The sequence below is a fragment of the Podarcis gaigeae genome (assembly GCF_964106915.1).
Source record: "Podarcis gaigeae genome assembly, chromosome: 1".
In the NCBI taxonomy this organism is placed as follows: domain Eukaryota; kingdom Metazoa; phylum Chordata; class Lepidosauria; order Squamata; family Lacertidae; genus Podarcis; species Podarcis gaigeae.
In genome coordinates this window covers 34,437,664-34,465,031 of record NC_139678.1, presented here as the reverse complement: position 1 = coordinate 34,465,031, position 27,368 = coordinate 34,437,664, and the positions used below count along the sequence as shown (strand labels likewise).

General features: G+C 41.9%; 1 protein-coding gene across 2 annotated transcripts in view; it reads right to left on the bottom strand.

Moving 5' to 3' along the window:
• Positions 1-1,293: 1,293 nt before the first annotated feature.
• EGLN3 (egl-9 family hypoxia inducible factor 3) overlaps positions 1,294-27,368 on the bottom strand; it is a 39,312-nt gene continuing 13,237 nt past the window's right edge. For both annotated transcript variants that reach the window (XM_083741694.1, XM_083741695.1), the window contains exons 2-5: positions 12,431-12,550; positions 9,134-9,270; positions 6,656-6,729; positions 1,294-5,061 (exon numbers count right to left, since the gene is read on the bottom strand). In XM_083741694.1, the coding sequence (XP_083597820.1) occupies positions 5,024-5,061; positions 6,656-6,729; positions 9,134-9,270; positions 12,431-12,550 (369 nt within the window). In that variant the 3' untranslated portion in view covers positions 1,294-5,023. The remainder of the gene's footprint in view (positions 5,062-6,655; positions 6,730-9,133; positions 9,271-12,430; positions 12,551-27,368) is intronic.

Below are 27,368 nucleotides of genomic sequence, written 5' to 3'. Positions count from 1 at the left end.
AGAGGACTTCTTCCCTGAGCATATTCAGAACTTTTTAATCCGACACTTAATACTGAGGAAGTGCAAATATTTACAGTGGGGAGTGTTTTGCTTCAGAACAGTCTCCAGTCGATCTCTTGCAATCATTGCTAAATACAGGAGATGCACAGATGCACAGAAAAGTGTAGGCACACCCCCGGTTTGCACACGGTGATTACAGAAATTGCAGCAACAGCAGGAGTGCATCCAAGGAGATTTGTTGTTGTTGTGAGGGTGCAAGCCTATTGTAGATCTCCCTCTTTGTGGGCAGAGCAGATCCGTCTGTGGAGATTTCCTCATTGCGCTGTGTCTCTACCCTCAGTGCTTTGACAGTGTATTGCAAAAAGGTGGCATTCTGTGGGCAAATTGCAAAAGGCTTTGAATCTGCTAGCTCCAAAGCCCTGCTATGCCTCCAAAATGAAACCAGAAGGCGGGGAGGAATTTGCTGGCCTTATTGATGACATGCATATTTACTTTTCCAACAGACCATTTGGAAGGAAAACCTTTTCCCCATCTTCTTCTCTACTGGGGTGAGTGAGGCAAGACCTTGGATTCAGTAGTTCCACTGCCTCATCTACCCTTTTGGATTGTACTGCCCATAAATCAATGGTTCAAGGGATAGCTCAGTTAGTAGAGCATGAGACTCTTAATCCAAGGGTCATGGGTTTGAGCCTCATGTTGGGTGACAGATTCCTGCATTGTGGGTGGTTGGACTAGAGCAGGCTTCCTCAACCTTGCCCCCCCCCCCCAGATATTTTGAGACTACAATTCCCATCATCCCTGACCACTGGTCATACTAGCTAGGGATTATGGGAGTTGTAGGCTAAAAACATCTGGAGGGCAGAGGTTGAGGAAGCCTGGACTAGAATGATCCTCATAGTTCCCTCCAATCCTACAAGTCTGTGATTCTGTGGAGTTTGTATTTTTATTTTTGAACGGAGGAGATGTGTAGTTGAATTGCAGAATGGAAGGAGCCAGAGCCTGATAATGTATTGGAAAGAATTAATAATGGCAAGATGGAACCAGCGGCAGACCTTGGGATCTCAAATTCCAGCGGCACCATGTGCAACATTAAAAACTGGTGCGCCTCTCGCCTCCCATTCTACATCGCTGTTGCAGCCCCCTATTGACTCAGCGCCCAAGTCCAGCCACAACGATTCACGATAGACTTCACACGCTGATAAAATCTGCAGCATTATAAACCAAGGTTTGCTCCCAGCTTTTCGGTAGAAAATAGGAATATATGGAAATGAATTATTGAGTCAGTACAGAGTATGATGGTATGACCCAGTGTTTATTGACTCCTGAAACACTTTTTTCCACATTTTTCTTTTTAAATTAACATGAACACAAAATGTGGGGAGAACAGCAAAATACCACAGAATGTTTCAGTAATCGGCCCACCTGCCAGCAACGATGACCAGCATGTAGCCTGGCAAAAGGTATGTCCAAAATGCACTCCCAGAGATTGTTGGGGAGTGAGTCACAGGTGTAAAAAGCGAAAACCAGAGAGAGAGAGATTTGCCAGCAAATGGATACAATTTTCATGCAAGCAAAATTAGAAATCAATTATTATGAAAATACCAAAAATTACCTAATCAGTGGGTATGGAACAAAACATTTGTATGAGATGCAAATTAAAGACTACAATTTCTGGACTCTCCACCTGACTCCCCTGAAGTTGATACCTCATAGGAGCAAAGGAAACACTGGAGGAATATGAGATTACCACAAGTCTTTTGGCACAGGAAGCCTACAAATGGGCATCCAGGTTTAAAATACAAATAGCCTACTCATAGGAATAGTTCTTTTGTTTTTTTAAGAAAGCTGGCATTTTTGCCCAATGTTTATTCCACAGCAAACGCAATTGCTTTGAACAGCAACTTTGCCTCGTGTGTTTGATGTGCAAAGGAAACAGATTTGGAAAGGTAATTATTGGGCTGCATGCTTTTAATTGAGTCAACCATTAGACTAATCAATGAAGGCTGCAATCCTGTGCTCTTAATGGTGCACACACCATGTATTCATATAGGGAGTATTATGCTGTCACTCCACACACAATGCTGAATTGCAGTATTTGACCTCAGGTAAGAGCATCTGAGGTGAAACTCAAATGTCTAGTAATCATACTTCATTATTACTAAAGGCACTGGAATTATTTCACACCCCTTCCAGTTCCCATGTCCAGTTGGCGCCGTTTGGTTGAGATACCAACAGTGAATATTTCACTCATATAAAACTCAACCATCAATACTTTTTAGCTTGATCCAATTATTTCATTGATCTGCTGCCACCATTTCTTAATAGACCACTTAGACTGTTTGCTGAAACAGAATTCAGAACCATTCAAAACAGTTCACCCATTTTTTGTAATAATCTGAACAGTATCCAAAATTTTGCATAAATATAACATCACTAAAACATTCAAATACTTTACCACGCTTACAACCATAGTTCTGAGTATTCCTGCATTTTCAAGTTTTTAGATGCTTAGGAGTTAAGAAAGATGAGCACGCAGGCTGTTACTTATCTATGAGTGGTGAGGACAATACGATAATCTTTAGTCATTGTCCCATACAGAACAACGAAACTGACAGTAGCTTTATAAAAGTGTGTGGTAATATAGTTCTTTTTCAACTGATGTGAGCTATTTATGTTATCTGTGAGGGGGGAGGTTTTATCACTCACTAGCACAGATGGGATGAATCAGCTTCTATGTTTATCTATTGAAGTCTAAATTGAGCTGATCAATTCTTTCAGAAATTAAGCAGGCTCTTTGTGTTGAAGTCACACAGCAATCCCACCAAGATGCCTAAAACCATCTTGATCACACAGGAACCCGAGGACATGGAATCGTTCAGAAGCATTTCAAAATTAGACTTCACATATGGCAGCAAGAAAGTCATTTTTTCCCTTAAAGAAACAACTGTTAATTTGCTACAAAACATATTGCCTTTACATGCTATGTTGTTAAGTGGCTTAATATTTATCACACACACACAGGTATGTGCTAAGACTAAGCAATGCTTAAATATTAGTCTTGTTCATGGGCTTTAGTTCTGGGAGAGCACTGTGCTTGTCTGGGAATATGATAATGGTCATTCCTTATTTAAATGTATAAAGAGTAATAGCACAAAATGAAACCACTGAAGAAAATGTTGGTTTGTATGAACAAGAAAAAAGCAAACTGCCTGTGTCAATTAAGTTTGTGGAAATATATGGAACATGGAAGAAAATATATACATATGGAAGAACAAAGCAAGGTTCACATCATTGCTATAGGTATCAATGAAATGAGTGAATTTATACTCCTGTGTTGTTTGTGTTACATACTTTGGTGAAAATAATACGATTTTGAGGGAAGTAACCATTGTATTGCTCCCATTCTACGCATGATCTATGGTAAGTGCTGAATGTCTAGGTTTCTGCTACTGAGAATAAAAAAGTTTTCTTTTCTCTCTCCTTTAAAAAAGTGAAACTAGGGTAAGAAAACTTGTGCTTGGTAATTACTAATCCTGTCTCAGCACAATTCATGGCTCAAATGCAGGAAGGAAATATTTTCCTGCAGTAATGTAAAACCTGGGACCAAGTAATTTCTCCCCACACAAATCACAACATACCCTGAAATAAAAATACACAAACATCTGACCTGCAGTGGGGATATGACTTGGCACCACAGAGACTATGAACCTTAGTCCAAAATGTTTCTATAGCATGTCTGCCTGCAAGGTAATCTGCTATGATATTGCGTAGGTACAGACAGTATCGTACGTCCCATCTGACACTTTTTGCTGGCACAACAAATTTTAGGATTGAGCTGTAAAGGTTGAAGTATTTAACACATTTCCTCATAGACTCACAAACAACAGAGATTAGGTCTGAGATTCAATTGTACAATCCGAGCTCCATTAATGTCAGAGGAGAAATTAAATCAGAGATGTAAAGTGACTCAGGAATGCATTCTGTATCTGACCACAGCTATCCTGCCATGCAATTGCCAGGTCAAAAAAAAAAAAAAAAAAAAAAAAAAAAACAGACAGAGTTACATTTCCATCATTCAAATTGTGGCAGTTGGAAGATCAGTTTTAAAAGAATAAAAATAAAGCTTGACTAGGTGAATTCTTGGCATATATGTATTCAGTTTATCATCAACTTTTTTTTTTATTTAAAAAAGGTTTACAAATTTGGGTAGGAGGTGGCTGCTTCGTAAAATGTGTATAGACAGATCATTCATACTTCAGAAAAAGAAGAGGGGGGAAAAGGAAACAGTGGACAGCTGCTCAACTGCTTCCACCTCTGTCCTGGGGCTCTAAAAGGCAGAGCAATGGAACGCTGCTGCTGCTGCTGCTTGGCTTTAGCAACATGAATAAAATCCAGGCAATTTTATGGGAAATGGGAGGCTTATCCTTTTAGGGGGGGATTAACAATATAGGCTGGTGAAGCCAATAGCCTGTGCAGCAAAGTGACAAGGCGGCCCATCAAAGGCCCCACGTTGAACATAATGAAGTTGGCTCCTGACAGACGTGTACTGTAGTTCCGTTTTGCATCCCTGATTGCTTCTGTTGCTGCCCATCTGCAGTCTGCCAGAGAGGGATCCTTCCCATTGAACTAGAAAAACGTACATAAAGTGCAAATCAAGACTCAGGTTTCCCCAACAGTTTCGAATGCTTAGGATCTTTATTACGAGTACTGCCAACTCGGTCTTGTCATTAGCACCAGGCTTGGTGATATTCTTCACTTTCTAAAAAACAACACCTGGTGGCGTTCTTCACTTAAAAGGCAGGTAGAAAAGAGGGGTGCTTTATGCCAAATGGATGTGGTAGGAAGCTGCCAGGAGTACCATCACTGTAATATGCAAATGCTAGACAGTGCCCAAAAAATTAGTGCATTTCTGCAAGAAGAGAGTCCAGTAATCACCGGAAACAGACCACATCTTTGGATCTTATTGCTTGCAAAACAGTCCCGTAATCATCATTAAAAGGAATTACGTTGGGTATCCCTCTGTTCAGTCTTCGTTGAGAACTGCTTCTGTCTTCCCTGCATCTACAATGAAAGACCAAATATATGATTAAATGCCAGAATACATGTTGCAGGCAGGCCAACACAGTACTCATACTGAATATCTGAGTTTATATATCCTTCCTAGAGAAAATGGCAACATTCTTACTGTTCGGGTTTGTAGTAGCAGGAATCTGAACCCAGAATTTTGTGGTCTTAACTACACCACCACATGCTTGAAAACCAAACCCTGGTCTTGCTGCTTATCAAAACTGTACTATTTTTTATTTTAGTTTTTTAAAAGGATCTCTCAAATGCTAAATCTGCAATGAGAACTAGAGAAATCTGAGTAGGCTGAAACTAAATGTTTTGGGGAATGTATAGTTGCCACCTCTCTGCTTCTCTTTCCTACCTTCAAAGCAAATGTTTAATTCTAAGATGATTTGTGATTGCGGTTCAAATTTTCCCACCCACCCTCCACATCATTGGCACAATGAGATCACATCATCCAGAACAGCAGCAGCAGCAGCAGCTACACTTCCCTTATCTTGGTCTGGCATCATATCAAGCCGTATTTTAAAACAAACTATGGTTTATAGCAGGGGTCAGCAAACTTTTTCAGCAGGGGGCCAGTCCACTGTCCCTCAGATCTTGTGGGGGGCTGGACTATATTTCTTTGGAGGGGGGATGAACGAATTCCTATGCCCCACAAATAACCCAGAGATGCATTTAAAATAAAAGCACACCTTCTACTCATGTAAAAACACCAGGCAGCCCCACAAATAACCCAGAGATGCATTTAAAATAAAAGGGTACATTCTACTCATGTAAAAACATGCTGATTCCTGGACTGTCCGTGGATCAGATTTAGAAGGCAATTGGGCCAGATCCGGCCCCTGGGCCTTAGTTTGCCTACCAATGGTTTAAAGTGAAGGAGTGGCATCCTGGTGCACCTTGCTCAAACATACCAGAGTCATTCCTTCCCATACTCCTGCTTCTGCCTTGCTAGAGAAGAAACAAACCAGAGTTTGGTTGGTGTCATCTGAACTTGACTCGTGGGTTGTTTCATCCAAACAAACCACAAGTGGTAACCAAGGTTTCTTGGCTTTCCACTCGTGGTTTGGAGGAAATAAACCAACAACCCCCAGTTCAGGCAACATGAGAAGCCAAACTCTGTGTGGTCTAGCTGTGGCAGCAGGAATAAGGCATGAGCCAGATGCTGCTTGCTCACACTAAACCATAGTTTGTTCTAAACTATGGACTGGTGTGACGTGTGAACTGGGCCATTACATATTTTGAAGCTCACTTATAAACAACTTATATTATCTGATTTAAAGTCCAGTGGCCAATCAAGGGAAAGGCAGGCACGGTCGAAGATTGTGAGCAAACTGCTCATTCTGAAGATGCAACAGTTTCAGAGACGCTTCTGCATGGGGGATAAATACTCTGACTGCATTGCCCAAATTGTGGAATGCAGACAGGCTGCTGCATACTATACAGTACATCTTCTGGCAGAAACCTATTTTCACATATGAATTGAATTCCTGGATCAGGCCTAAGGTGAGTTTCATGTAATTAATTCTAATATCACAATATGATGGGTGGCAGATTTGATGATGTCATAAATAAATGAACATACCAACTAAATTCCTGAATTTCTTTTTGGCTTCTGCTCTTTCTTCAGCATCAAAATACCACACAGTCATGGCATACCTGTAAAGGAGAGGAAATTGATTTAAGTCTCTAAATGCTACCCTGAGAGAAGAGAAAACTACACTTTTCTCTCATATAAATAATAATAATAATAATAATAATAATAATAATAATAATAATAATACAGAAACAGTGATTCACTTCAATGTTAGAAATATATTAATAAGCAGCCAAATTGGTCAGTAGGTGACAGTCTAGGCATGCACATCACAACTCTGTTCATTTGCATGCAAGGCACACAGATATAAATAGGCAGACAAATACAGCTGTTTTTTATGCATTCATCTCCATCCGGTTATAGACACATCTAGAGAGTAACACAGCATACAACAGGTAACCTAAGTTGTCTCGAAGTTCTTTATGGCAATATTATGAAATATGAAAATAATGGACTATAGCTACCTAGTACACTGTCTAAAGCAAAGATCATCAGGTGTCACTAATGTAAAAATGCCATCAGAAAGAACCACATGAGCAAAAATATTTTACACATGCCCAGATCAGTGAGAGCAATCATGGCAGCAGCAGCATAAACAGTGGCAAAGGGATGTGGGAAATAATGGTGGCAGGCAAAGGTTCAAGTCAACAGGAGCTTCAGACAACTAACTGCAGCCACTTCACCCCTCCTTTTGCACAAGTGATGAAATGAGCCAGGGACCACAGCTAGCCATAGTTTCCTTTTACATCGGAATCAGGAAACTATGGTTGATAGCTTCCAAACAAGCTAGAATATGAAGTCATATGGTCTAAAGTTGGCTTCCAGATCCTGGCTTGTATGAAAACTATTAAACAGAGTTTCCTGATTTGGGCAGAACCAGAAGCTACAGCAAATTGTGGCTCTTGGTTGGTTGGTTTGCTTGCTTGCTTGCTTGCACAAAGTGGGGAGCAAAACAGATGTATGCAGGTGCCTGAAGTTTGTGCTTATTTTGCCACATTAAACTTAGGTCTCAATCCTCCAAGCCAGGATTTACATGGAAAGCCACTGTCAACAAAGCATTTGCTATATACCTCAACCTTTATGGGGCTGTTTTGAAAGAAGTGCTTGCTTACATGCACCAGACCTAGGTGGGTTAGAAAAATCTGCCAGCTGGAGGTTCTTTTTTGAACAGGGTTGGACAACATGTTCAGCATCCAGAAGCACAATAGGAATCATATGTTGAGCCAAGAGGTCAACATTAATTTGCATAGTGCTTTAAACAAAACCATGCATATGCAAATCACCGTCATTCAGGGCTTTTATTTATTCTAAATGTGAAAAATCATTAAGTCATTTCCTCACAATCATAAAATATGGCATTAGAAGAAGCTATGGTGAAAAATAAAGATAATGAATCAAAACTGTGTTTATGATGGTTCATAGGCAGTTTCTTGATGGTTTTTAAATAACTCATAATATAATCCCATTTTAATCTATTTTGATTTTGGGATTCTGGTGAATTTTGTTCTTTTTTAAAATTTATGTTGCTTTTGATTTGATGGTCTTATGTTTTATGTTGTATTTAAGTTGTTTATACACTTATTTACTGTATGCCACCCAGAGAATTGGGATTGTAGAGTGACATACAAATGCTCTTAGTAATAAACAAGCAAACAAACAATACAGATTTTTGTCCTTGCTAATTTCTTCAGCAAAATTCAGCTTTAATAGCTAAGTCTGGGCAACTTTCAACAGAATATTAAAATACAATAGTCTATTAAACATTAAAAGCTTCCCTAAACAGGGCTGCCCTCAGATGTCTTCTAACATCTCAGTGTCGCACTAAGGCATTGTTGTGTTAGGGCAAACATTTTGGCTTGGCAGATGGAATGATTCCTCTTCTCCTCCTGGCCTGAGCCCATCTGCAGGTGGGGGGGGGGGGGAGAAGGGGGGAAGCCCTGTTGTGCAAGAGGAAGTCCTTATCAGGGCTTCCTCTAATGACTCAGATGAACCCATTTACTATTTATTACTTGAATAACAATGTTTCTCTAGGTGATGTGCAAAAGAATACACAATTAAAACAATATTCAAAATAAACAAAACCAATAAAGCCCACTGAACCACAATTCATAAAATCAACGCAGTGGGGTAACTAATTCACCATCAACAGAGCACCCACCCAACAACTAAAACCAATCAACTGCTGTCTATCTTGGGAGCAAGGACATAAAAATGCAAAATATCCATGGATGAAATCCACTGTCACGTGAGCAAATGTTCTCTTCCTATTCCTCCTCTTCCACGTTGTGTCCAAATCTGCTCTGGAGGGTCCTCAATCCTCCAGGGCAGATTTGGGGAGCACACATGAAACAGGGAGAGGCAGGGGTAGCCTGAGTGCCAGAATTAAAGTCCATTCCACTCACAGATGCCACAACTGGGTATCATCCAATGGTTTTGTTTTTGTTTTTTAACTCACATCTTCTTTACCTTGTTGCATAGGAGGGTTGCACTTCATGTGGGTTCCTTCGATCTGACCAGAAAAAAAGTAATCTGTCGAACAGGGGTTCAACGTCTGCTACGTAGGACTTGCCCTCCGGGAATATTCGTAGAATTCCACCATGTAGCTTGAGAGAGAGAGAGAAAGGAAGAGGATTCATTTTTAAACTTAAGAAAATTTAAGGTATGGTTGTGAATCATAAGTGTTTGAGAAACAGAGGGGGAGATTCAATGCAAAGTAAAAGGAAAAATATTACTGGGAGAAGCACCGTTAATGGGCTTAGGAATGATGACTGACTGTCAACAGGATAAATACAGAAGTATACCTCTGTTTAGGCACATGACAGAAAAGAAACAGCTTTATTTATTCTTTCTTTTTATAGAATGCTTGTCTTATCATTTGTGGTGGTGTTTGGTTTTCTTTTCTTTTCTTAAAAAAGGTTGCTGCTTCCTGGCGGATTTGTTGTATCTTGCAAGCGAGGTGTGATTCTTGAGAATATTTCAAAGTGTACACTTGCATATACGGTTGTTTCTCTTCGGATCCCGCCCGTCCCCATAAACTTCCGCGTGGGACACTGTTGTAAAAGTAAAATCTAGTTTGTTAAAAGTCCCAAGGAGGCTCCTATGACCCTCACAGAGCAACAATTCACAGAGTTCCCTGAGAAGAGAGATTGGTTGCAAAACCACTCTGATAACTGTAGCTCTCTGAGGCGAAGCAACATCTCCTAACAACTCTCAGCACCCTTAACAAAGTAGAGTTCCCAGGTTTCTCCAGGGGGAGCCATGGCTGTTTGAAGTGATGTGACATGGCTTTAAATGCATAGCACAGATGGGGCAAGAGTTTCGTCACTGTTTTGTTTCTGATACGCCAAACCTGGGGACTTTATTTACCCCACTCCCCTCTGTTTATTTATTGCTCTCAGGCTTGTTACTGGCACTTACACAGCAGCCCAACTGTAAGCCATGGGGCACACCCACAGGACTGTCACTTTGGTTGAGAGTTTTATTTCACAAGGAGTGTGGGAAGCATCAATGGAAACGGCAGGTACATTTTCTTCCTGGGAAATGCCAACACTTGGATGAAGAGTCTAACCACGCAGACATCAAAGCCGTCTCTGGTTCCACAATCTGCCAGCCAACCTGTGCTGCCTTAAGGCCTTTTAAAACCATGGTGGAGTTTGGAAGCATTTTCCAGTCGCCTCTGAGCTCCCAGAATAAGTCCAGGTTGACACATTTCAATAGGGGATTGCAGCCAATTATAGCTCCAGATAAGCTACATATACGATACTTGTGTTTGCCACTTGTAGACACTTTTGTGTATACTTAAAAAAAAATTTTAGGGAATTGGTCCTAATAATATGGCAGCTTGCAAGTTATAATGAGTCCCCCAGGAGGCAGCAACTCATTTCATTCGCTCGGGCAATTTATATACTACTTATATTTAAACAAAACTCTAAGCAGAAAAGAGTTCTAAGAAAATGTAGTCCGGGTTCTTCTATTCCCTACTCAGAGGGTTTGGGATCTTACTGACTTGGTTTGCACATCAACGGTTTACCACGATCACACCTTTATGGTCTATTTCGCTCCTTGAAGCCACGAATGCTTGGCTTTGTGTTATGTCCGAATCAGGGATCATGGCTTGTTTTGTTCCCAAGAAACCACAATCAGTAGCTGAGTTTGTTCTTGGATTACTGAGTTGGAGTTTTGCAGCAAACAAATCACAATCCCCAGTTCAGCTGCAAAGCTAAGCCAGGGATTGTGCTTTGCTTCTTCCCAGGACAAGAGAATAGAAGTGAGCAATGTTTTACCACGATGTGCAAGCTGGGCCATTCTGTCAATATTTTCTTGTCAGTCACGAGGGCTGGGCACTGCTATTGACTGTAGAAGATTCCCCCCCCCCACTCAGGGCTTTGAAAATTGAGGTTTTTGACAGATCCTAAGGGCACAATATGGGACGCAGGTGGCGCTGTGGGTAAAAGCCTCAGCACCTAGGATTTGCCGATCGAAAGGTCGGCGGTTCGAATCCCCGCAGCGAGGTGCGCTCCCGCTGCTCGGTCCCAGCGCCTGCCCATCTAGCAGTTCGAAAGCATCTCCGGGTGCAAGTAGATAAATAGGGACCGCTTCCCAGCGGGAAGGTAAACGGCGTTTCCGTGTGCGGCTCTGGCTCGCCAGAGCAGCGATGTCACGCTGGCCACGTGACCCGGAAGTGTCTCCGGACAGCGCTGGCCCCTGGCCTCTTAAGTGAGATGGGCGCACAACCCCAGAGTCTGTCAAGACTGTCCTGTACGGGCAGGGGTACCTTTACCTTTACCTTTTAAGGGCACAATGCCAACTCATTTCTCTTCAGGTACATCATGGCAAACTGCTTCCAAGCCCTGAACAGGTATGTTAGCAAATACACTGCTATTTATGAGGTTTAGGCTAAGGCATGGGAGGGTGAGGCTTACCAGATAATGAAAAAATACAAAGTTTGCACAACCTCCTTCTGCATAACGCAAGACCAAAAAAAAATCCCTCATAAGCACAATTGTTCCTTTAGCATTCTTTAAAGGCTGTTTCATGGGAGGGAGGGATAGTTCAAAGGATGAGAGGACTACAAACTATCCTGTGATTCTTTATGTAATCTGCTTCAGCTGCCAAAAGCACATTTGTTTCTTTGCGGTGTTGTTTTGTTTTCATCAGCCTAAAACCTTCATTATCCATCTCTATAAACCCTCAGGCCCAGAACCTCCAAATAACTAATTGCCTTCCAAAAATTGTGTGTCAAATGGAAATAAAAATAATGCAACAAGGAAATGAATTTTAGCTTCACGTTTTCCCTGTGCTCACTGTAAACAGTGGTTATGTATCCAGTAACACAATGGTGTTATGGTTCAGTTGCTTTCCAACCTAGTGCCCTCCTGGTGTTTTTGACTACAACTCCCATTAGGTGTGCCAGACGAGGCTGAGAGAAGTTGTCGTCTGAAACATCTGGATGTGCTAGATTGGGGAAGTCTGGCTTAGGCCAGGAGCGGATGGCCAGGGGAAGCATCACAGCTGGCATCACCTCATGGCAATGGTAGCACTGCCACATTCTGGGGTGGGGTGGAGCAGTGCATCAGCGAAGTCAGAGCACTTAAGTTGCACAACAGAATCCACCTGGCAACAAAAATGCTGTCCACAGCACTGTGCGTCTCACCTGCTACTCCTGGCCGAAGACACAGTTCAATACAGTATCAAAGTGTAAAAAAGCAGTACAATGCAGAAGGCAAGCTTTGAGTGCATCTCAAAATATCACCGTCTTCCTACCTTCGAATCCCAGTTCTTGTTCAGGTAGTAAATACAGGTGATACAGCGCCCATCGCCATTGGGATTGTCTACATGACGCACATAGCCAGTTCCATTTCCAGGGTAGCAGGCTACCATTGCCTAAGCGATGAAATGCAAAGAGAATGAACACTAGTTAGATTTTTCTTCATGGATGTTTTATTATTGTTGTTTTTTGAAGAAAATACTTAAAATGCATAAACAGCAAACATCAATGGAACGCTCACAGTAAAACTGTTGAGAGAAACATATACCCCACCCTGGGAATCAATGATAATTGACACAGAAGCAAGCAAAGTGCATAACACAAACTGAAATCAAGAGGATACCAAACTGAGATGAGAAAACCAGTATGAACGAGATAAAATGGCAATAAGGGGATAATGTAGAAGAGAAATGGATAAAATATTTGCAGATACCAATAGAATTAAGTGAATATTTTTTTAATTAAAAAATGAATAAACAAACCCCCCAATAATGTTTCCACTTTTTTCTTAAACTTTCTATTTACTCTTTTTTGCCATGACCCAAACAATGCCGAGCTTTTCACCCACTGATCACAGACTGATTTCTGTAGGTGCTAACAAGATTATTCACACACACCCCATTCTCCTGTAAAATCAATGCTCTTAAGAAGCAACGCTCCTGGATGAAGAATGTGAAACTCATTCTCATTTCAACTGATTCGTAAATAATTTTAAGCTGGAGATTAGAAGCAGGTGAAATTGAGGAATAGTCAATCAAATGCCGGCAGAGAACTTAAAAAGACATTTTAAAAATTCTGCAGTATTAGTGTAGGAATGGTTGGCCCAATCCTGCCTGAAGTTGTCCTGTCTGCACATGCACACCCACCCCACCCAAAATTCGAGCAAGCACCATGTAAGCACAGGTTGTTGGTGTATGGTCACTTTCTAGTCCATTCTGGTGCTACAGTGCTAGGGTTCAAGGGGTCAAACTAGACATTCCGTGAAAATGCTTGTACTGACAGCGGCAACTACCTTTCCATCACTGCCAAAATCGTGATGCATTTGAAGCAGACCAAGAGGAGGGAAGTGGCATGAAGGGGCAATGTGAAGCAGAAACATATCATGCACACAGTTTTTCTTACTCACATTAGAATATAATAAAGAGTCCTGCTGGACAAGGCCAAGGACCAATCTGGTCTAGCTTCCTGTTCTCACAGTGGCGAACTAGATGCCTATGGGAAGCCCAAAAGCAGGACTCAGGTCCAACAGTACTCTCCCCACTTGAGATTCCCAGCAATTTAGAGGCAGGCTGCCTCCACAGTGGAGACAGAATGCAACCCTCAAGGCTAATAACTCTCAATAGCTCTATCCTCCAAAAATTACTCCAAGCTTCTTTTACCGGTGATAACAGGAACTAGAGGGTTTGGTATATATATTTCTGTGTAATGTCTAGTTCTCAGCCCTAAGTTATTCAAGTGATTTTCAAACGACACAATCCACTAGGAAGTTCTCCTGAGCAAATCCCATTGAAATGAATGGCAGGTGTGCAGAAGCTCTTGAATAGCTCCCTTTCATTTTACAGGGACTTTCCAAGGAGAACTTTCCAGTTGAGAACTTTCAGGGTGTGGTTTCAGAGTACAGGACTGAGAGTTGGCCAGGCCTGGATAACAACAGGCCATGTTTTCTTGTGGGGAAATAGGCTGTAATGGTGATGCTCTAAAGATTATCTCCATTTTCATTATCTGCCCCTGAGTTTGCCATATGTCCCTTATTCAAAGGAGCGTTTCTAAATGCTTTCCCATAGCCACTTATTTCAGGTACCTTAATCACATACTGTTCTCTCATATACTCTCATTTTCTTTTAAAGTGTTCAAGTGATACAGTTTCCTTCTTTCAGGATGCTTTATATTTAAATGCCTTGAAGGGAACAAAACTCTACAGCCTGAGGTCGCTCTTGGCTCTTTTGCTGAGCTTTCCAAATCTATCAGACTGCGCTGACATGGTCTATGTGTCTGCTGTCTGAGGCTGAGCTACAGAACTGGCCAAAACATACTGTATTACACATCTTGTTCTGAATATTTTCAATAGACCGTTAGTCCTCATTTTGTTTAGTTTACCACACCAACAAATTTGAAACACCCACCATAAAGCGCAAGTGAAGACAACAAGGGAGAATGCATGTTGCATTCCAGGTGGGCAGGAAAAGGAGGTTCTTCACGGCACGTACTCATTCAGTCTGCTTTTACAACTGGAACAATATTGGAGGCCGGAGGCTGTCGTTCCTGATTATCTTAATTACCACCACTTGCTGGAGGCCAAGTGTCTCCTAATCTGGAGAGGCAGGTGTCCATAGTTACAAGGGGAAATTCTCACCTCACTCTCTGTGGAGGAATGGGCACCGCTGCTCACCTGGAAGCCCCTGGGTCGGAGGCAGGTGGTGCCACAACCTGGTGAGGAAGCTTTGAAGTAAGATGCAATGGGAGTAACCATAGATCAGTGGAAGAGTGCATGCACTGCATGAAGATGCTCCCAGGTTCTATAGTTCTGCTCTATTCTGCCTCAGTCAGACCACACCTGGAATACCATGTCCAGTTTAGGGTGCCGCCATTTAAGAAGGATATTGACTAGCTGGAATGTGTGCAGAGGAAGGCAACCAAGATGATCAAGGGTCTGGAAACCTAGTCATATGAGGAACAGTTGAAGGTGGTGGACTCTCCTTCTTGGAGGTTTTTAAGCAGAGGTTGGATGGCCATCTGTCATGGATGCTTTAGTTGAGATTCCTGCATTGCAGGTGGTTGGGCTAAATGACCCTTGGGACACCTTCCAGCTCTATGATATGCCTTGCATCTGCAGTTAAAAGACTGAGGTGGCAGGTGATGTGAAAGACCTCCACCTGAGCTAGTATGCAATTAACCTGACCTGGGGTAAGGCAACTTGATATGTATTCTCTATCTTCTTCAAACACAGAATATTTCCATTACCACAAATGTTCTCTCACTAGATAATATAATTTATAGAGAGGAGGATTTGATTGCCAGTAGTTTGGTAACAGGTTAAAAAAGTATTATTATTATTATTATTATTATTATTATTAATACCCCGCCCATCTGGCGGGGTTTCTCCAGCCACTCTGGGTGGCTTCCAACAAAATATTAAAATACAGTAGTGCATCAAACATGGTTTTCATCTACTTGTACTGATTGGTGAAAATATGAATAAATTAATATATGTACCATTGGATATCTTGGGCCAATATAGGGCAGCATACAGCTCACCGGCTATACAAAGGAAACGGTCTTGGCATAGTGCCATGTCCATTCAACGATACTTCATACAGTCCTGCCCAGAGAGATATTATTGGATTCATATTCTAAACCCTCGGATTTAGAACACAAGAAAGGAAACAGCAGGCAAAACATCTCTTCCACCCTTCCTTTCATCCCCACCACCACATAAAAACTCAATTGGTGGTTTAGTTACACAAGCCTCTCTCTCTCCAATTCTGGTTGAAATTCATTGAAGAATGCTTGCAGTACAGAGAGCAAAGCAAAATTATGATAAAAAAGATATTGGCAATTAATTGGTAGCGGATGCCTTGCTTTATTTGTTCTAGACACATATACATAAAAACAGAAACACTGGACGTTTTGCAACATGGAACAGACAGTATGTTGCTTTTAATCAAAAGCAAGATAAAATCACCAGCAATTATAGGTTTATAATAAATCCAGTTCACATGTTTCTGCATAGGTTGCTAGCTGAACAGATGTTTGGCACTCTAAACCTTGGCTGTGCTGATTACGCATTGGAGGAGGGCCTCAAGTTCAGTTCCCCCGAACAGATGACAGGTGCATTCAAAGTGAACCAGCTGGTGTGGCGATTGCACACTGAGATCCAAATCTGCAAGGATCATCATAAAGTGTGTGAACCATTTTTAACCCTGTGTAGGAGCCAATCAGGAAGGCAATACATGCGTGAGAGTCTGTTGAGAGGCATGGATTAGCCTTACTGGAACATGGTTTGCATGTTGTTTGCTCTCAAGAGATCAGGTTCTTTTTAATAATAATAATAATAATGCATGCAGTCCAGCTAATGATGAGCAGCTGGAAACCTCACAGGGTCAAGGTGGTGTAGTGGTTAGAGTGCCAGACTAGGAACTTGAGAGACACAGGTTCAAAACCCTACTAAGCCATAGACACAAACTCTAGCATTCAAAAGCTTATGCCATAAATATATTTGTGAAGTTTATGAAGCTCAGTGGGTAACTTTGGTCCAATCACTATCTCTTCAGCTTAATTTACCTCACAGGGTTGTTGCAGGAATAAAATTGGAGGAGGCATGCATCCTACCCCGAGATTTTTAAGAGGGAAGCACACATTTCCTGTTTTTACTAGGAGTTATCAATCAACTGTATCAGCACAACTAGAAAAATGTTGCAGGACACTATTCCAAATGGCTTTGGATTTATGTCATTAAGGGGTAGGGTTTTGCACCTATTACACTGAGTTTAAAAAACAACAACTTCCTGTTGAATTTGCAATGGGACTTTAATGGGAAATTATAACTATTTTCTGATCCAAAACCAAGAGGTAGGCTATATATTTAAATATATAAATGTATATGAATAAATGATTAGAATAACGCACCCCCAAAAATCCTTATGTTAAAAAGTGACAGCTCAGGCAGTATAATGTGAGTGAAGAAGGGCTGAAACATTATATACTTTCCACCAACACCTAGATGAAGGCTTAAACAATCATAGAATTGTATAGTTGGAAGGAACCCAGACGGTCATCTAGTCCAACCCCCTGCAATGCAGGAATCTCATGTATCCATGACAAAAGGGCCATCCAACCTGTGTTATAAAACCTCCAATGAAGGAGAGTCCACCACTTTCCTAGGGCGTCCGTTCCTCAGAAGATGCATCATGAGGCTGATGGAACACCACAAAAGTTACTGGAACAATGTAAGCTCATCTGTGTCTGAGAAAGACCCCGTCCTGCCCAAAAACAACCCAAAGCACTTTCTCCACGTTCCCCTGTTGCTTTTGTTTAAACTGAAAGAATGCCCCCCCATTTTTTAGGCCCCAGGATTGACTGGAGAAATGACCTGTTTTCTCACTGGCTTTCTTGAGAAAAGTTGGCTCACTTCCAGGTGAATTTAAGGGCAGGGGTGGGGTAGGGGGCAGAGATCTTTTCCATCTCTTATCTTGGTGGCAGGATCCTGTCCCGAGCTTGGGAGTGGGTGGGATGTAATTTCAGGGGTTAGAAATGAATAAAATAGATAAAAAAATTAAAAGTTTGCCCCCTCAAACTGGCTGTGTATTCTCACTTTGCATTTTCATCACAGAGCAAAAGTCTGAAGGCTTTTTTTTGGGGGGGGGGAGATAAAGGCTGAGAGAAACGCTCAGGCCACAGAATTGTGATTTTTGCTCACAGTCTGCTCTAATTATCAAAACAATTAATCTTTCTTTTGTGAGAAGGGTGTTGTCTTACTCTTTAGCCCCTTCCTGCCCCTCCACCCTTCAACTTATATTGTGATGGATATTTATCTGCAAGCCTCCTAACTCCTCCTGTCCTCTCATTAGGCTCCTTCCTGGGTTCCTGAACATTTAAACTTCTTGCTTTCCCTTTTTAAATCGCATGCAGCAGATGTTCCCATTTTCTGCCCCCCCTGAAGTGCCCATAATTTAAGAACTGATCAACTGGACACAGAAAGCAGCCATGCCATCACAAGCTGACAATGCAAGAGGCTGTTGAAAACTAATTATTTTCCTGCACGGGGGGGGGGGGTGAGGGGAGTCAGGAGCCAGCCTCCAATTAGCAAGAGCAAACACTCCGGGTGCATCAATGTATACAGATATATAATATATATGTATGTCTATACACACACACATGTTTCAGTGGAAGCTCTTTTGGTTCAGGGAGACTTCCTCAAACTGCTGTGTGTGTGATCTGGCTCCTTGCCAGCTAGATGATGGCTTAATGACAGTGCTACGTGCAGAGCGTGAGGCTATCAGCAATCAAACACAAACTTCACTCTAGAGTACACTTCACAGAGAAGCGGTCGAGGGAAGGGAAAGCACATAGAAAACATACAGCGCTTCTCAGTTCTGATTCTTGCTGAAAGCTCCCCCCTCCCCACCCTACTATCCCCAGACAAGAACGTACACACAAAAAACCCTTTCATTCCCTTGCCTCTCGCATTCTTCCGGAGCTGAATGCAAGGGGATACATACAGTGAGTTGATATAGTTTTTTATTATTATTAATTTATATACTACTTAATATGCAAAATCCCAGAGGGGTTAACATACAACAAAGTAAGACAATTAAACATAAAAGAAAAATTGATACACAACACTTAAAACTCAAAATACAAAGAAATGCATGGGTAAAAACATCCTATGCCCTTTTAAAATGTGTTTTTGTAGGGGGGGGGGCTATTGGGTTGTTATTTTTATTTTTATTATGTATTTTGTGGTTTTATATCTTGCTTTTATTCTGTGAACAGCCCTAAGACTCCCAGGTATAAGGCGGTATATAAATTCAACCAATCAATGAATCCAGAAAAGCCATCAAGAAAACATTCAGTTCAATGTCAATAAATACTAAAACAGAATAGTGTGAAGAATCTTATGAGCCAGAAAACACCTGCATAAAGAGATGGATTGGTCTTCTGGAGGTGTTTAAAGCTTTCCATTCATTCTACATCATGAACAGCACATGGAAGGGTGGCCCAGAGAGTGGGCAGAATTCTGACCAGTGGCCATGTTAACTGGGGTGGATGAGAGTCCAGTAAGAGCTGAAATGCCACAGTTTCCTCAGTCCTGGTTTAAAAGATAAATCCAGCAACGGCATTTGGACTGCCCTCAGAGCATCCTCTGTGGAACACCTTAACCTCAGCAGTGCTTACAACAACCTTGTGGTGTTGACCAGTGTCTTTTTCCTAACGGCACAGGTGGCTCGTTGAGGTTGAGAGAATGGTGTCTTGTATGAATAGTGCTTCTATCCTGCCCCTGAGCCAACAAGATCAACTAGGGACCCCAGAATAATGGCCTTCTGAGTTGCAACACATTCACTTGCTTGAGTCATCTGCTCTGAAGACACCATAGTGCATTACGCCTTGTTTGCAGTGCTTTGTGGGTTTGGAAAGAATATTCACTGTGTAAGGAAAACTTGTGACGGGCCTTCCCTAATACAGTGGTACCTCGGGTTAAGAACTTAATTCGTTCCGGAGGTCCGTTCTTAACCTGAAACTGTTCTTAACCTGAGGTACCACTTTAGCTAATGGGGCCTCCTTCTCCCGCCACGCCACTGAAGCACAATTTCTGTTCTCATCCTGAAGCAAAGTTCTTAATCCAAGGTACTATTTCTGGGTTAGCAGAGACTGTAACCTGAACCGTCTGTAACCTGTGGTACCACTGTACCAGGAAGCAGTCTATTTAAGTGGGGGTTGGTGTTTCTTTAAGGACTGTTTGCCAGTTCCTCACTTCCAAGAGTCATATCCTCACCAAACATCTATATCACCCACAGTCATGGCTTCCCTCAAAGAATCCTGGGAGCTGTAGTTTAAGGGTGCTGGGAACCGTAGCTCTGTGAGGGCATCTCTTAACAACTCTCAACACCCTTAAAAATGTATGTTGCCCAGAATTCTCTGAGGGAAGCCATGGCTGTTAAGGTGGTATAAGAAAGCTTTAAAGATATGTGATCTTCTCCCTGTTTCAACACGGAATAGAGTCATAACCTTAAAAGGAATCTGCTTCAGGTTATTTTAAGTATATCTATATATGTGTAAGTTATATCTATACAGCAGCAGGGAAATGTGTGGTTGCTGAATTTTTCAGCAGTTCCTGCAAGCATTTAGAACTTTATAATTCTGTTTTATTTATCACCCAACAGAATACTGGCACAGCTGATGTATCAATTAATTAATGCCTTCTGGAGCGCCATTTGAAGTAAATATGCATATCTAGAGATGGCAACGTGAGGTTCTATGTTTAAAAACCACTGGACCTGATCTGGTTCTAGTAACATTAATACAGTAATTAATTGATAAAAGTGCCACTTGACAAGGACCTGTCCTGCCTGTTTTTTGTAAAGTGTAAGGCACATAGAAGATGGTGCTATACATCCGTAAGAAGTAGGAAAAGTGTGTTTTATCAGCAATATCACTAAACTGAAACTAAAGCATCAGAGATTTTCAGTCTGGTTTTAAAAAGGGTAAGTATGCACTGTCCCTTTGATCCTATAAGCTTTCCTGCACCTCTTTGAATCTATGCAATCCACAAATGCAAAAAAAAAAACAAACAAAAAAAAACAAAACAAAAAAACCCACACCAAAAAACAAAACAAAACAAAACAACAACAACAAAAACCAGCACAGGAATTGTTTGCATTTAAGTGCTACCCTGAGGAGGGTCCCAGCCAATTATTTCATTTGCAGCTCCAGTCACAGGAACCTAAGAATCTGCCTTATACTGTGTCAGATCAATAGCTCGTCAGTGTAGCCTGTGCTGGAATCCTGGAGAGCTGTTGCTATAGCCAGACAGGACTGTCTCCCAGCCCTACCTGGGGATACTATAGCAACAGTGCTTCCTTGCAAGTTGATCTGCTGGTAGGTCAGAGGTATAGCTCCACTGGCAGACTGTAGCTGGGTCCATTCCCACCAGCAGGTGCACCCAGGAGGAGGAGGAAGAAGATGCTTTGTGATGTCTGGTCCATTCCCTGGCAGCATTTCTACTTAGGAGGAAAGGGATAGCCATTGCTAGCAGATTTCCATGCTTCAATCTGTTTCTGAGTAGAACTGCAGGCCTGGAAGGGGCCCCATGTTCTGATGTCATTGAAACATCACTAGAGTATCTTCCATTAGGTCATTTTCCATAGGAGAACTCCACCAGGTGGTTCTCCATATGGGACAGATGCTCGCAGGTAACAGTACAGATTAATTTATGGGGTGGGTGGAAACAATTGGTCTGAAAGTGCCTAAATGATGGCAATTTTTTGTTACTGAATATTCCCCAGTTAATACAAATTATCAAAGATTTCTTATGTTTTGTTTTAAGAAATGAAGTCATGCCTGATTCACCTGTGGATGCCATGGAAGTGAATCACTAGAAGGCTCAGAGCACACAGTTAACAGCCAGGTGAAGAAGAGAGAGAGAAAAGGAGGTCTCTGTTGACCCCATGCCAATCACTCTCCAGATGTGTAGGATCATGGAACATGCACAGAGTCTTAATTCAGCAAAGCAGAAACTCAGAGGGAAAAAATACAAAAATGCAAAGGGGAAAAAACAAACCCGCAAGAACAAAATGACAATCCAATTGCTCGACTTTGAAATATTCAGATTCAGGAAGCAATATAAGTACAAAGTAATTCCCAAGGGCTTCTTGTGATTGGTTATCATTAATCACTTCAGAGGTGAAAACCCAGGGAAAGTAAGCGATTTTTCAACAAGCTAGTGGCAAGAGTTCAAAAGCAAATCAAGATTGGATGATGCCTGAAACAGTACTTTAGCCACAGGCCAAGATTACTGAACATACCAAAATCCGACACCAAATTCTGCACACAGTAAAGTGCACACAAGAAACCACAGAAGTTCATATTTCCACAGCCTTCACAATTATTCTAGGAAAATGCTCCATCCAACAATTGCATGATGCACTTGGCTAACAGTTAATTTGTATTTTATTTTTAAAGGTGGATCCAAGTTCCTGAGCTTTAAATGGCAAAATGTATGTACCTGTGCAATTGAGAATGGCCACACTCATAATTAACCACAGAAGAAGTTGCTGGGAAAGGACTGGGCCTCCCTTCTCTATATAAAGTAAAGAAATTGGACTGTTTCATTGTACAGGCAATGGGCACAATTGAGGTGATGTGTGCTTCTTTCTAAGCTTAGGTACGAAAAGTACATGAGTTTACATACACAAGCATTAATCAACTCTAACTCACTTTCCTCAAAAGTTTCTTTCCTTAAAATTCAGTTTCTTCCACAAAAACCCATCTGGTTTTTGAGAGTCGTATATTGGTCCATCTAGTACTTTCTGCCACCGCGTTCTCATTCTTGCTAGTCTTCCAAACAGTCAAAAATAGGGAACCTGCAGCCTTCCAGGCATTGTTGGACTGCCTCCCACCATCCCTTGCTGGAGCTGATGACAGTTGGGGAGTCTAAAATTACCTGAAAGACCACAGGTTTCCACAGCCCTCATTTATTCCAGCCCCGACATCGTTATTTGCCTTTTTTCCATCCATGTTCTTAAGGTCCAACCATAAGCCTCTTTTGAAAATACGTCATACTGATTTCAATGGGATTTACTTTACCAGTTATATCTTTACATGGGAAGGACCCAAATAACATCTGATCTCTGTATGACACACACTGCACATTTCTGCAGCTCCATGAATGTTAGAAAGAACAAAAATGATATACAAGCCACCTATCACCATCATCATCAATTACATTTATATCCCACCTTCAAGGAACTTAAGAAGGAATACATGGTTCTCCCCCCAATCCATTTTATCTTACATCAACCCTGTGAGGTAGGTTAGGTTAACAAAGGACTATCAAGAGTCCAAGCATTACTGTCTAGTCTCTGGAGTGTGATACTGGTCTCTATAATGAGGCTTATTATAGAGTCTAGTGTGACCACAAAACAGAACCTAGGATAAAGGTATGTTTGTGGCTGTGCCGTTAGAAGCAGCCTTGGGATCATTCTCAAGGGCACCCCTTTACTTTCTCCCCTATAAAGGGGGAAAACAATGCAAATGGGTGAAAGTCACCTCTGTGAACTAAACAAGACCTTTTTACACGTCATAATGACGGGCATATTGCTTGTTGTTAATAATAAACCTCTCCTACCTCACTTGAAAAGTGATGGTGTTCAAGCCATGCTATAAAATCCAGCTCTAGACTAGATAGGGGGTCAAGTCTGTTGCTAATGCAATGAGATTTATATCAATGGCACATTGGTGTTACCTGTGTAATCAATGGGAAATAAATGTCTTAAGATGTATAACCTACCATGGAGGAATCCTGATTATTTCCTAGTTCATCGATCATGCTGGAAACTGCTACACGGAGAAAGCAAGAGGATTAATCTCTCAACCCAAGAAGGAACATAGTTTCCCCCTGCCAATGGACACACACACACACACACACACACACACACACACACACACGTATTTTGTCCTTTGGACAGTGACCCTGGAGAGATGCTGCCACCATCTGACAGCAAAGACGACTATGTTTTATGTGCTCACGCTACATGTGCACTTGAGAACAGGCCATACCTCAGGTTAAAAAGAGAGATATCGCATTAGAACAAGCAGCAGTCAAGCAAAGCATCCACAAGACTTCCCACAGGATGCTAGGCCAGAGGGACCAGTGGCCCGATCCAGCAGCTCTTCTTTTGGGTGGAGAGAACATCTCTCCCACACATTCCTAATATTAGAAGGTGAGTCCAGTGGAAAAGGCTCCCATTCTCCCCTTTGAGTTCGGAAGAAAATGGAACTGTGGCAATTCAAATGAGTGCCCAAGGCCAGCTTGACTGACCCGTGATATGGGATGCAAAGGGGGATAAGTCTGAAGAAACACCATAAGAGCCTGCTGAATTGGGCCAACGGCCCATTAACTCCAGTATCCTGTTCTCGCAACAGCCAACCAGAGTTACAATTGCCAAAACGGAATGCCTAGTTGCCATTTTTGAGCCTGATGGCTTGAAAGTTGTATGTATTCTTCAATAAGACTTTGGGGCTCCTGAAATTCATTCTGATTGTGCAGATATAATTATACAGGAGGTGTTGCTAGTGTGTGAAAACAGTCAAGATCCAAGGATCCCCAGGCACGCACCTCCATCATCCTTGGTATCTGGGCATCTTCACTTGGTCACAAGTGGCCAGCAGCCAAGTGCAAAATGTGCCTGGCACCTGGTGAATTTTGAACGCTGCCTGCAACAGTGCTCTCCGCACTTGCGATTCCCAGGAACTACCATTCAGAAGAAGCATCCTGCTTCTGACAATGGAAGCTGAACATTGTGTCTAGCAGCCATTAATAGCCTTATCCTTTTGTCTAATCCTTTTTTAAAGAAGCCAATTGCTCTGAAATAGTGCTGGTTGGGTGCTGGTACAAGCAGCACGGTAGAAACTGCCAGCAGTTATTATAGCTCACTGAACTCTGGAGCCTGCACTAAGTCTGCTTTAGAACAGCACACTCTGTGCTCACTGTTGCTTCTTCTGAACCATTGCTTCTTGGCCTGTACATTGGGGGTGGGTTTTCACGATGGCACCAAAAGGAACTAATATGCCTCAAACTCCCAAGCAAACTGAACCTTCAAAATGGACTAGACTACACTATGTGGGTAAGAAGGAATGAAGCTCCTACTTACGACATTCACCTTTTGTTTCCATGGGCCACGTAAGCCCACACTTCACAAGAGAGTCCCCTGAAGGCCTACGGGAACTTTCAAGAAGCTCTGCTATCAGCCAAGGTCTCAACAAGCAGAAGTTCCCCCCCAGGCGAGGTAGAGCTTATCACATCAAGGCCTTGCTTCATACTTAAGTGTCTGACAATTGTTTAAATGCTCACAGAATCAGACCGTGAGCACAAAGCATGCCGGCTTGCCTATCTATCTCCCAATCTCTTTGTGATGTGCTTCGTGCAATGCGGCCCCTCATCTATACTACATCCTGGGCGCTATTGCAAATACAATTAGCAGCATTACCTATATGTATCTCAGGCAATAAAGCAGACTCTAGTCTTAAGTCGAATGCCGCCAAGCACACAGTCATAACTAAACACTGCAATCAGCGAAGCGATTATTTTGATGAAAATATTAGCTGGCAGTAATCGGTTTTTATAGCCAAAAAATTGCTTTCGTTGCTACAAATGAGTGCTTGCACCAGACCTTGATCCAGCACGTATTAAGTGGAATTAAGTCCCATTTACATGGAAGGAAGTCGCAGCAGTTTCAACGAAACCTGTTACGAAATAACGCCTGTGTTCCAGCACGTCCGTGAGAGCAAGAAGAAGAGTTGGCCCAAATGGGAAGGGGGTGCAGATTTTGTTTTCCAAACAGCAGCAGCAGCACCGCCCATAAGATATCACTGTTTGAAAAACAAAGGCAAAAGTAATGGGGAACCAAATAGAGCATTTCTCTGGATCAAAGTCAGTGAGCTAAGGGTGTGCCTACATCCACTTATGCAAACTACAATGCATGCATGTTCACTACTAGTTTGTATAATATCTAATTTTAATTAACGAAACTAAAGAATTATTTTTGTTGCCAAAAAAAAAAAAAAGGTGTCATAGGAAGCTAAGTCAGACCATTAGTCCATTTAGTTCAGTACAGTGGTACCTTGGTTCTCAAGTGCCTTGGTACTCAAACAACTTGGAACCCGGAAGTGCTCCAGTTTGTGAACTTTTTGCAGAAGCCGAATGTGCTCCATTTTGAGTGCTACACTTCCGTTTTGAGTTCCAAACTTCCGTTTTGAGTGTTACAATGAGGTCTGTCAGGTTTTGCTATTTATTTTGCGTTTTTGTCTCTCTTTTGTTTTTGTGACTGTGTGGAACCCAGTTCAGGCAATGCCTGACTAATTGATTATTGTGTGACTGCAGTACATTAATTATTGCTTTCATTTTATGGATCAATGGTCTTGTTAGATAGAAGATTTCATGTTGAATTACTGTTTTAGGGGTTGTTTTTAAAAGTCTGGAATGGATTAATCCATTTTGCATTACTTTCTATGGGAAAGCGTGCCTTGGTTTTGGAACATTTTGGTTTTGCAAAGGAATTCCGGAATGGTTTAAGTTTGAGAACCAAGGTACCACTGTACTGCTGACACTGACTGGCAGTAGCTCTCCAGGGTCTCAGACAGGGAGTGGGTGTTTTCTGCAGGGGCTGCAGAACAAGAAGTGGCTGTGGGTTGCTGATCAGGGACAGAGAGCTTAGGAAGCAAAATACAGGCACAGGAACACCAATGCAAAGCAATGCAAGCAGGGCTGGCACAGCTTTCCATTCAAGCTGCCAACAGCATCCATACTTTTAACACAGACTGCAAAATCAGAACCTATAATAGCAGAACTATTCATTAATTTAACTTCATGCTAACATACGATTAATTTTCTATCTGACCCAAGATGGAAGATCTATGCATAAACTGGAGCCCCTAGCAAGACCGGCGTTTTCATTCCCTCTTGCCCATAAGCTTTTGAAGAATGACATTTACTGAAGCAGCTGATTCTAGAAGGAAATAAAGATACCAAAGTAAATTGTTAACTCAATTAGACACCTGGAATTCCTTCTGCAAACAAACAGGTTTGCCTTTCAGCAGACGCACTTGCCTGCATCAATCAGTGTAATGAACATCCGTGCCTTTCCATTCATTAGGGACATTTTTAATGCATTATTCATTTTTTTAAAAACACACATTTCTGGGGGTGAAAATAATTGCATTAAAACACATAAGCAAATTATACTGGTTTTGGAACACAGGGATAGGGAGTTGCCTTGTACCAAATCAGTCCACTAGTCCACCTAGAGCAATATTAGACCTATCCACACATTGCTTGTGTGGATTTCAATGGCATGTTGACTTGGAGCAGAGCCACATTTTAGCCACACCCCTGACATCAGCCCTGCTTCCTGCAACAACCAAAAACCAAAATATGAGCTCCCTAGGAGTAGGGGGCTCCACATGATCAGAGCACCTGGTTGTGAAGATGCCCCAACGGTGTTGAGCCTCAACTGAGAAGCAGCTCACACACATCAGGGTTTCTTTACAGACACAGTGCGTGACACAGATAGGAGCAATGTCATAGTTGAGGCTAAAAGTGCATGGCAATCATATTCTACTAACATGTAAGTTGTGCTACTCTGTGCACTCGGAAACTGGCCATCCAACCTCTGCTTGAAAACCTCCAGTGAATGAGAGTCCACACCCTCCTTCCGCCAA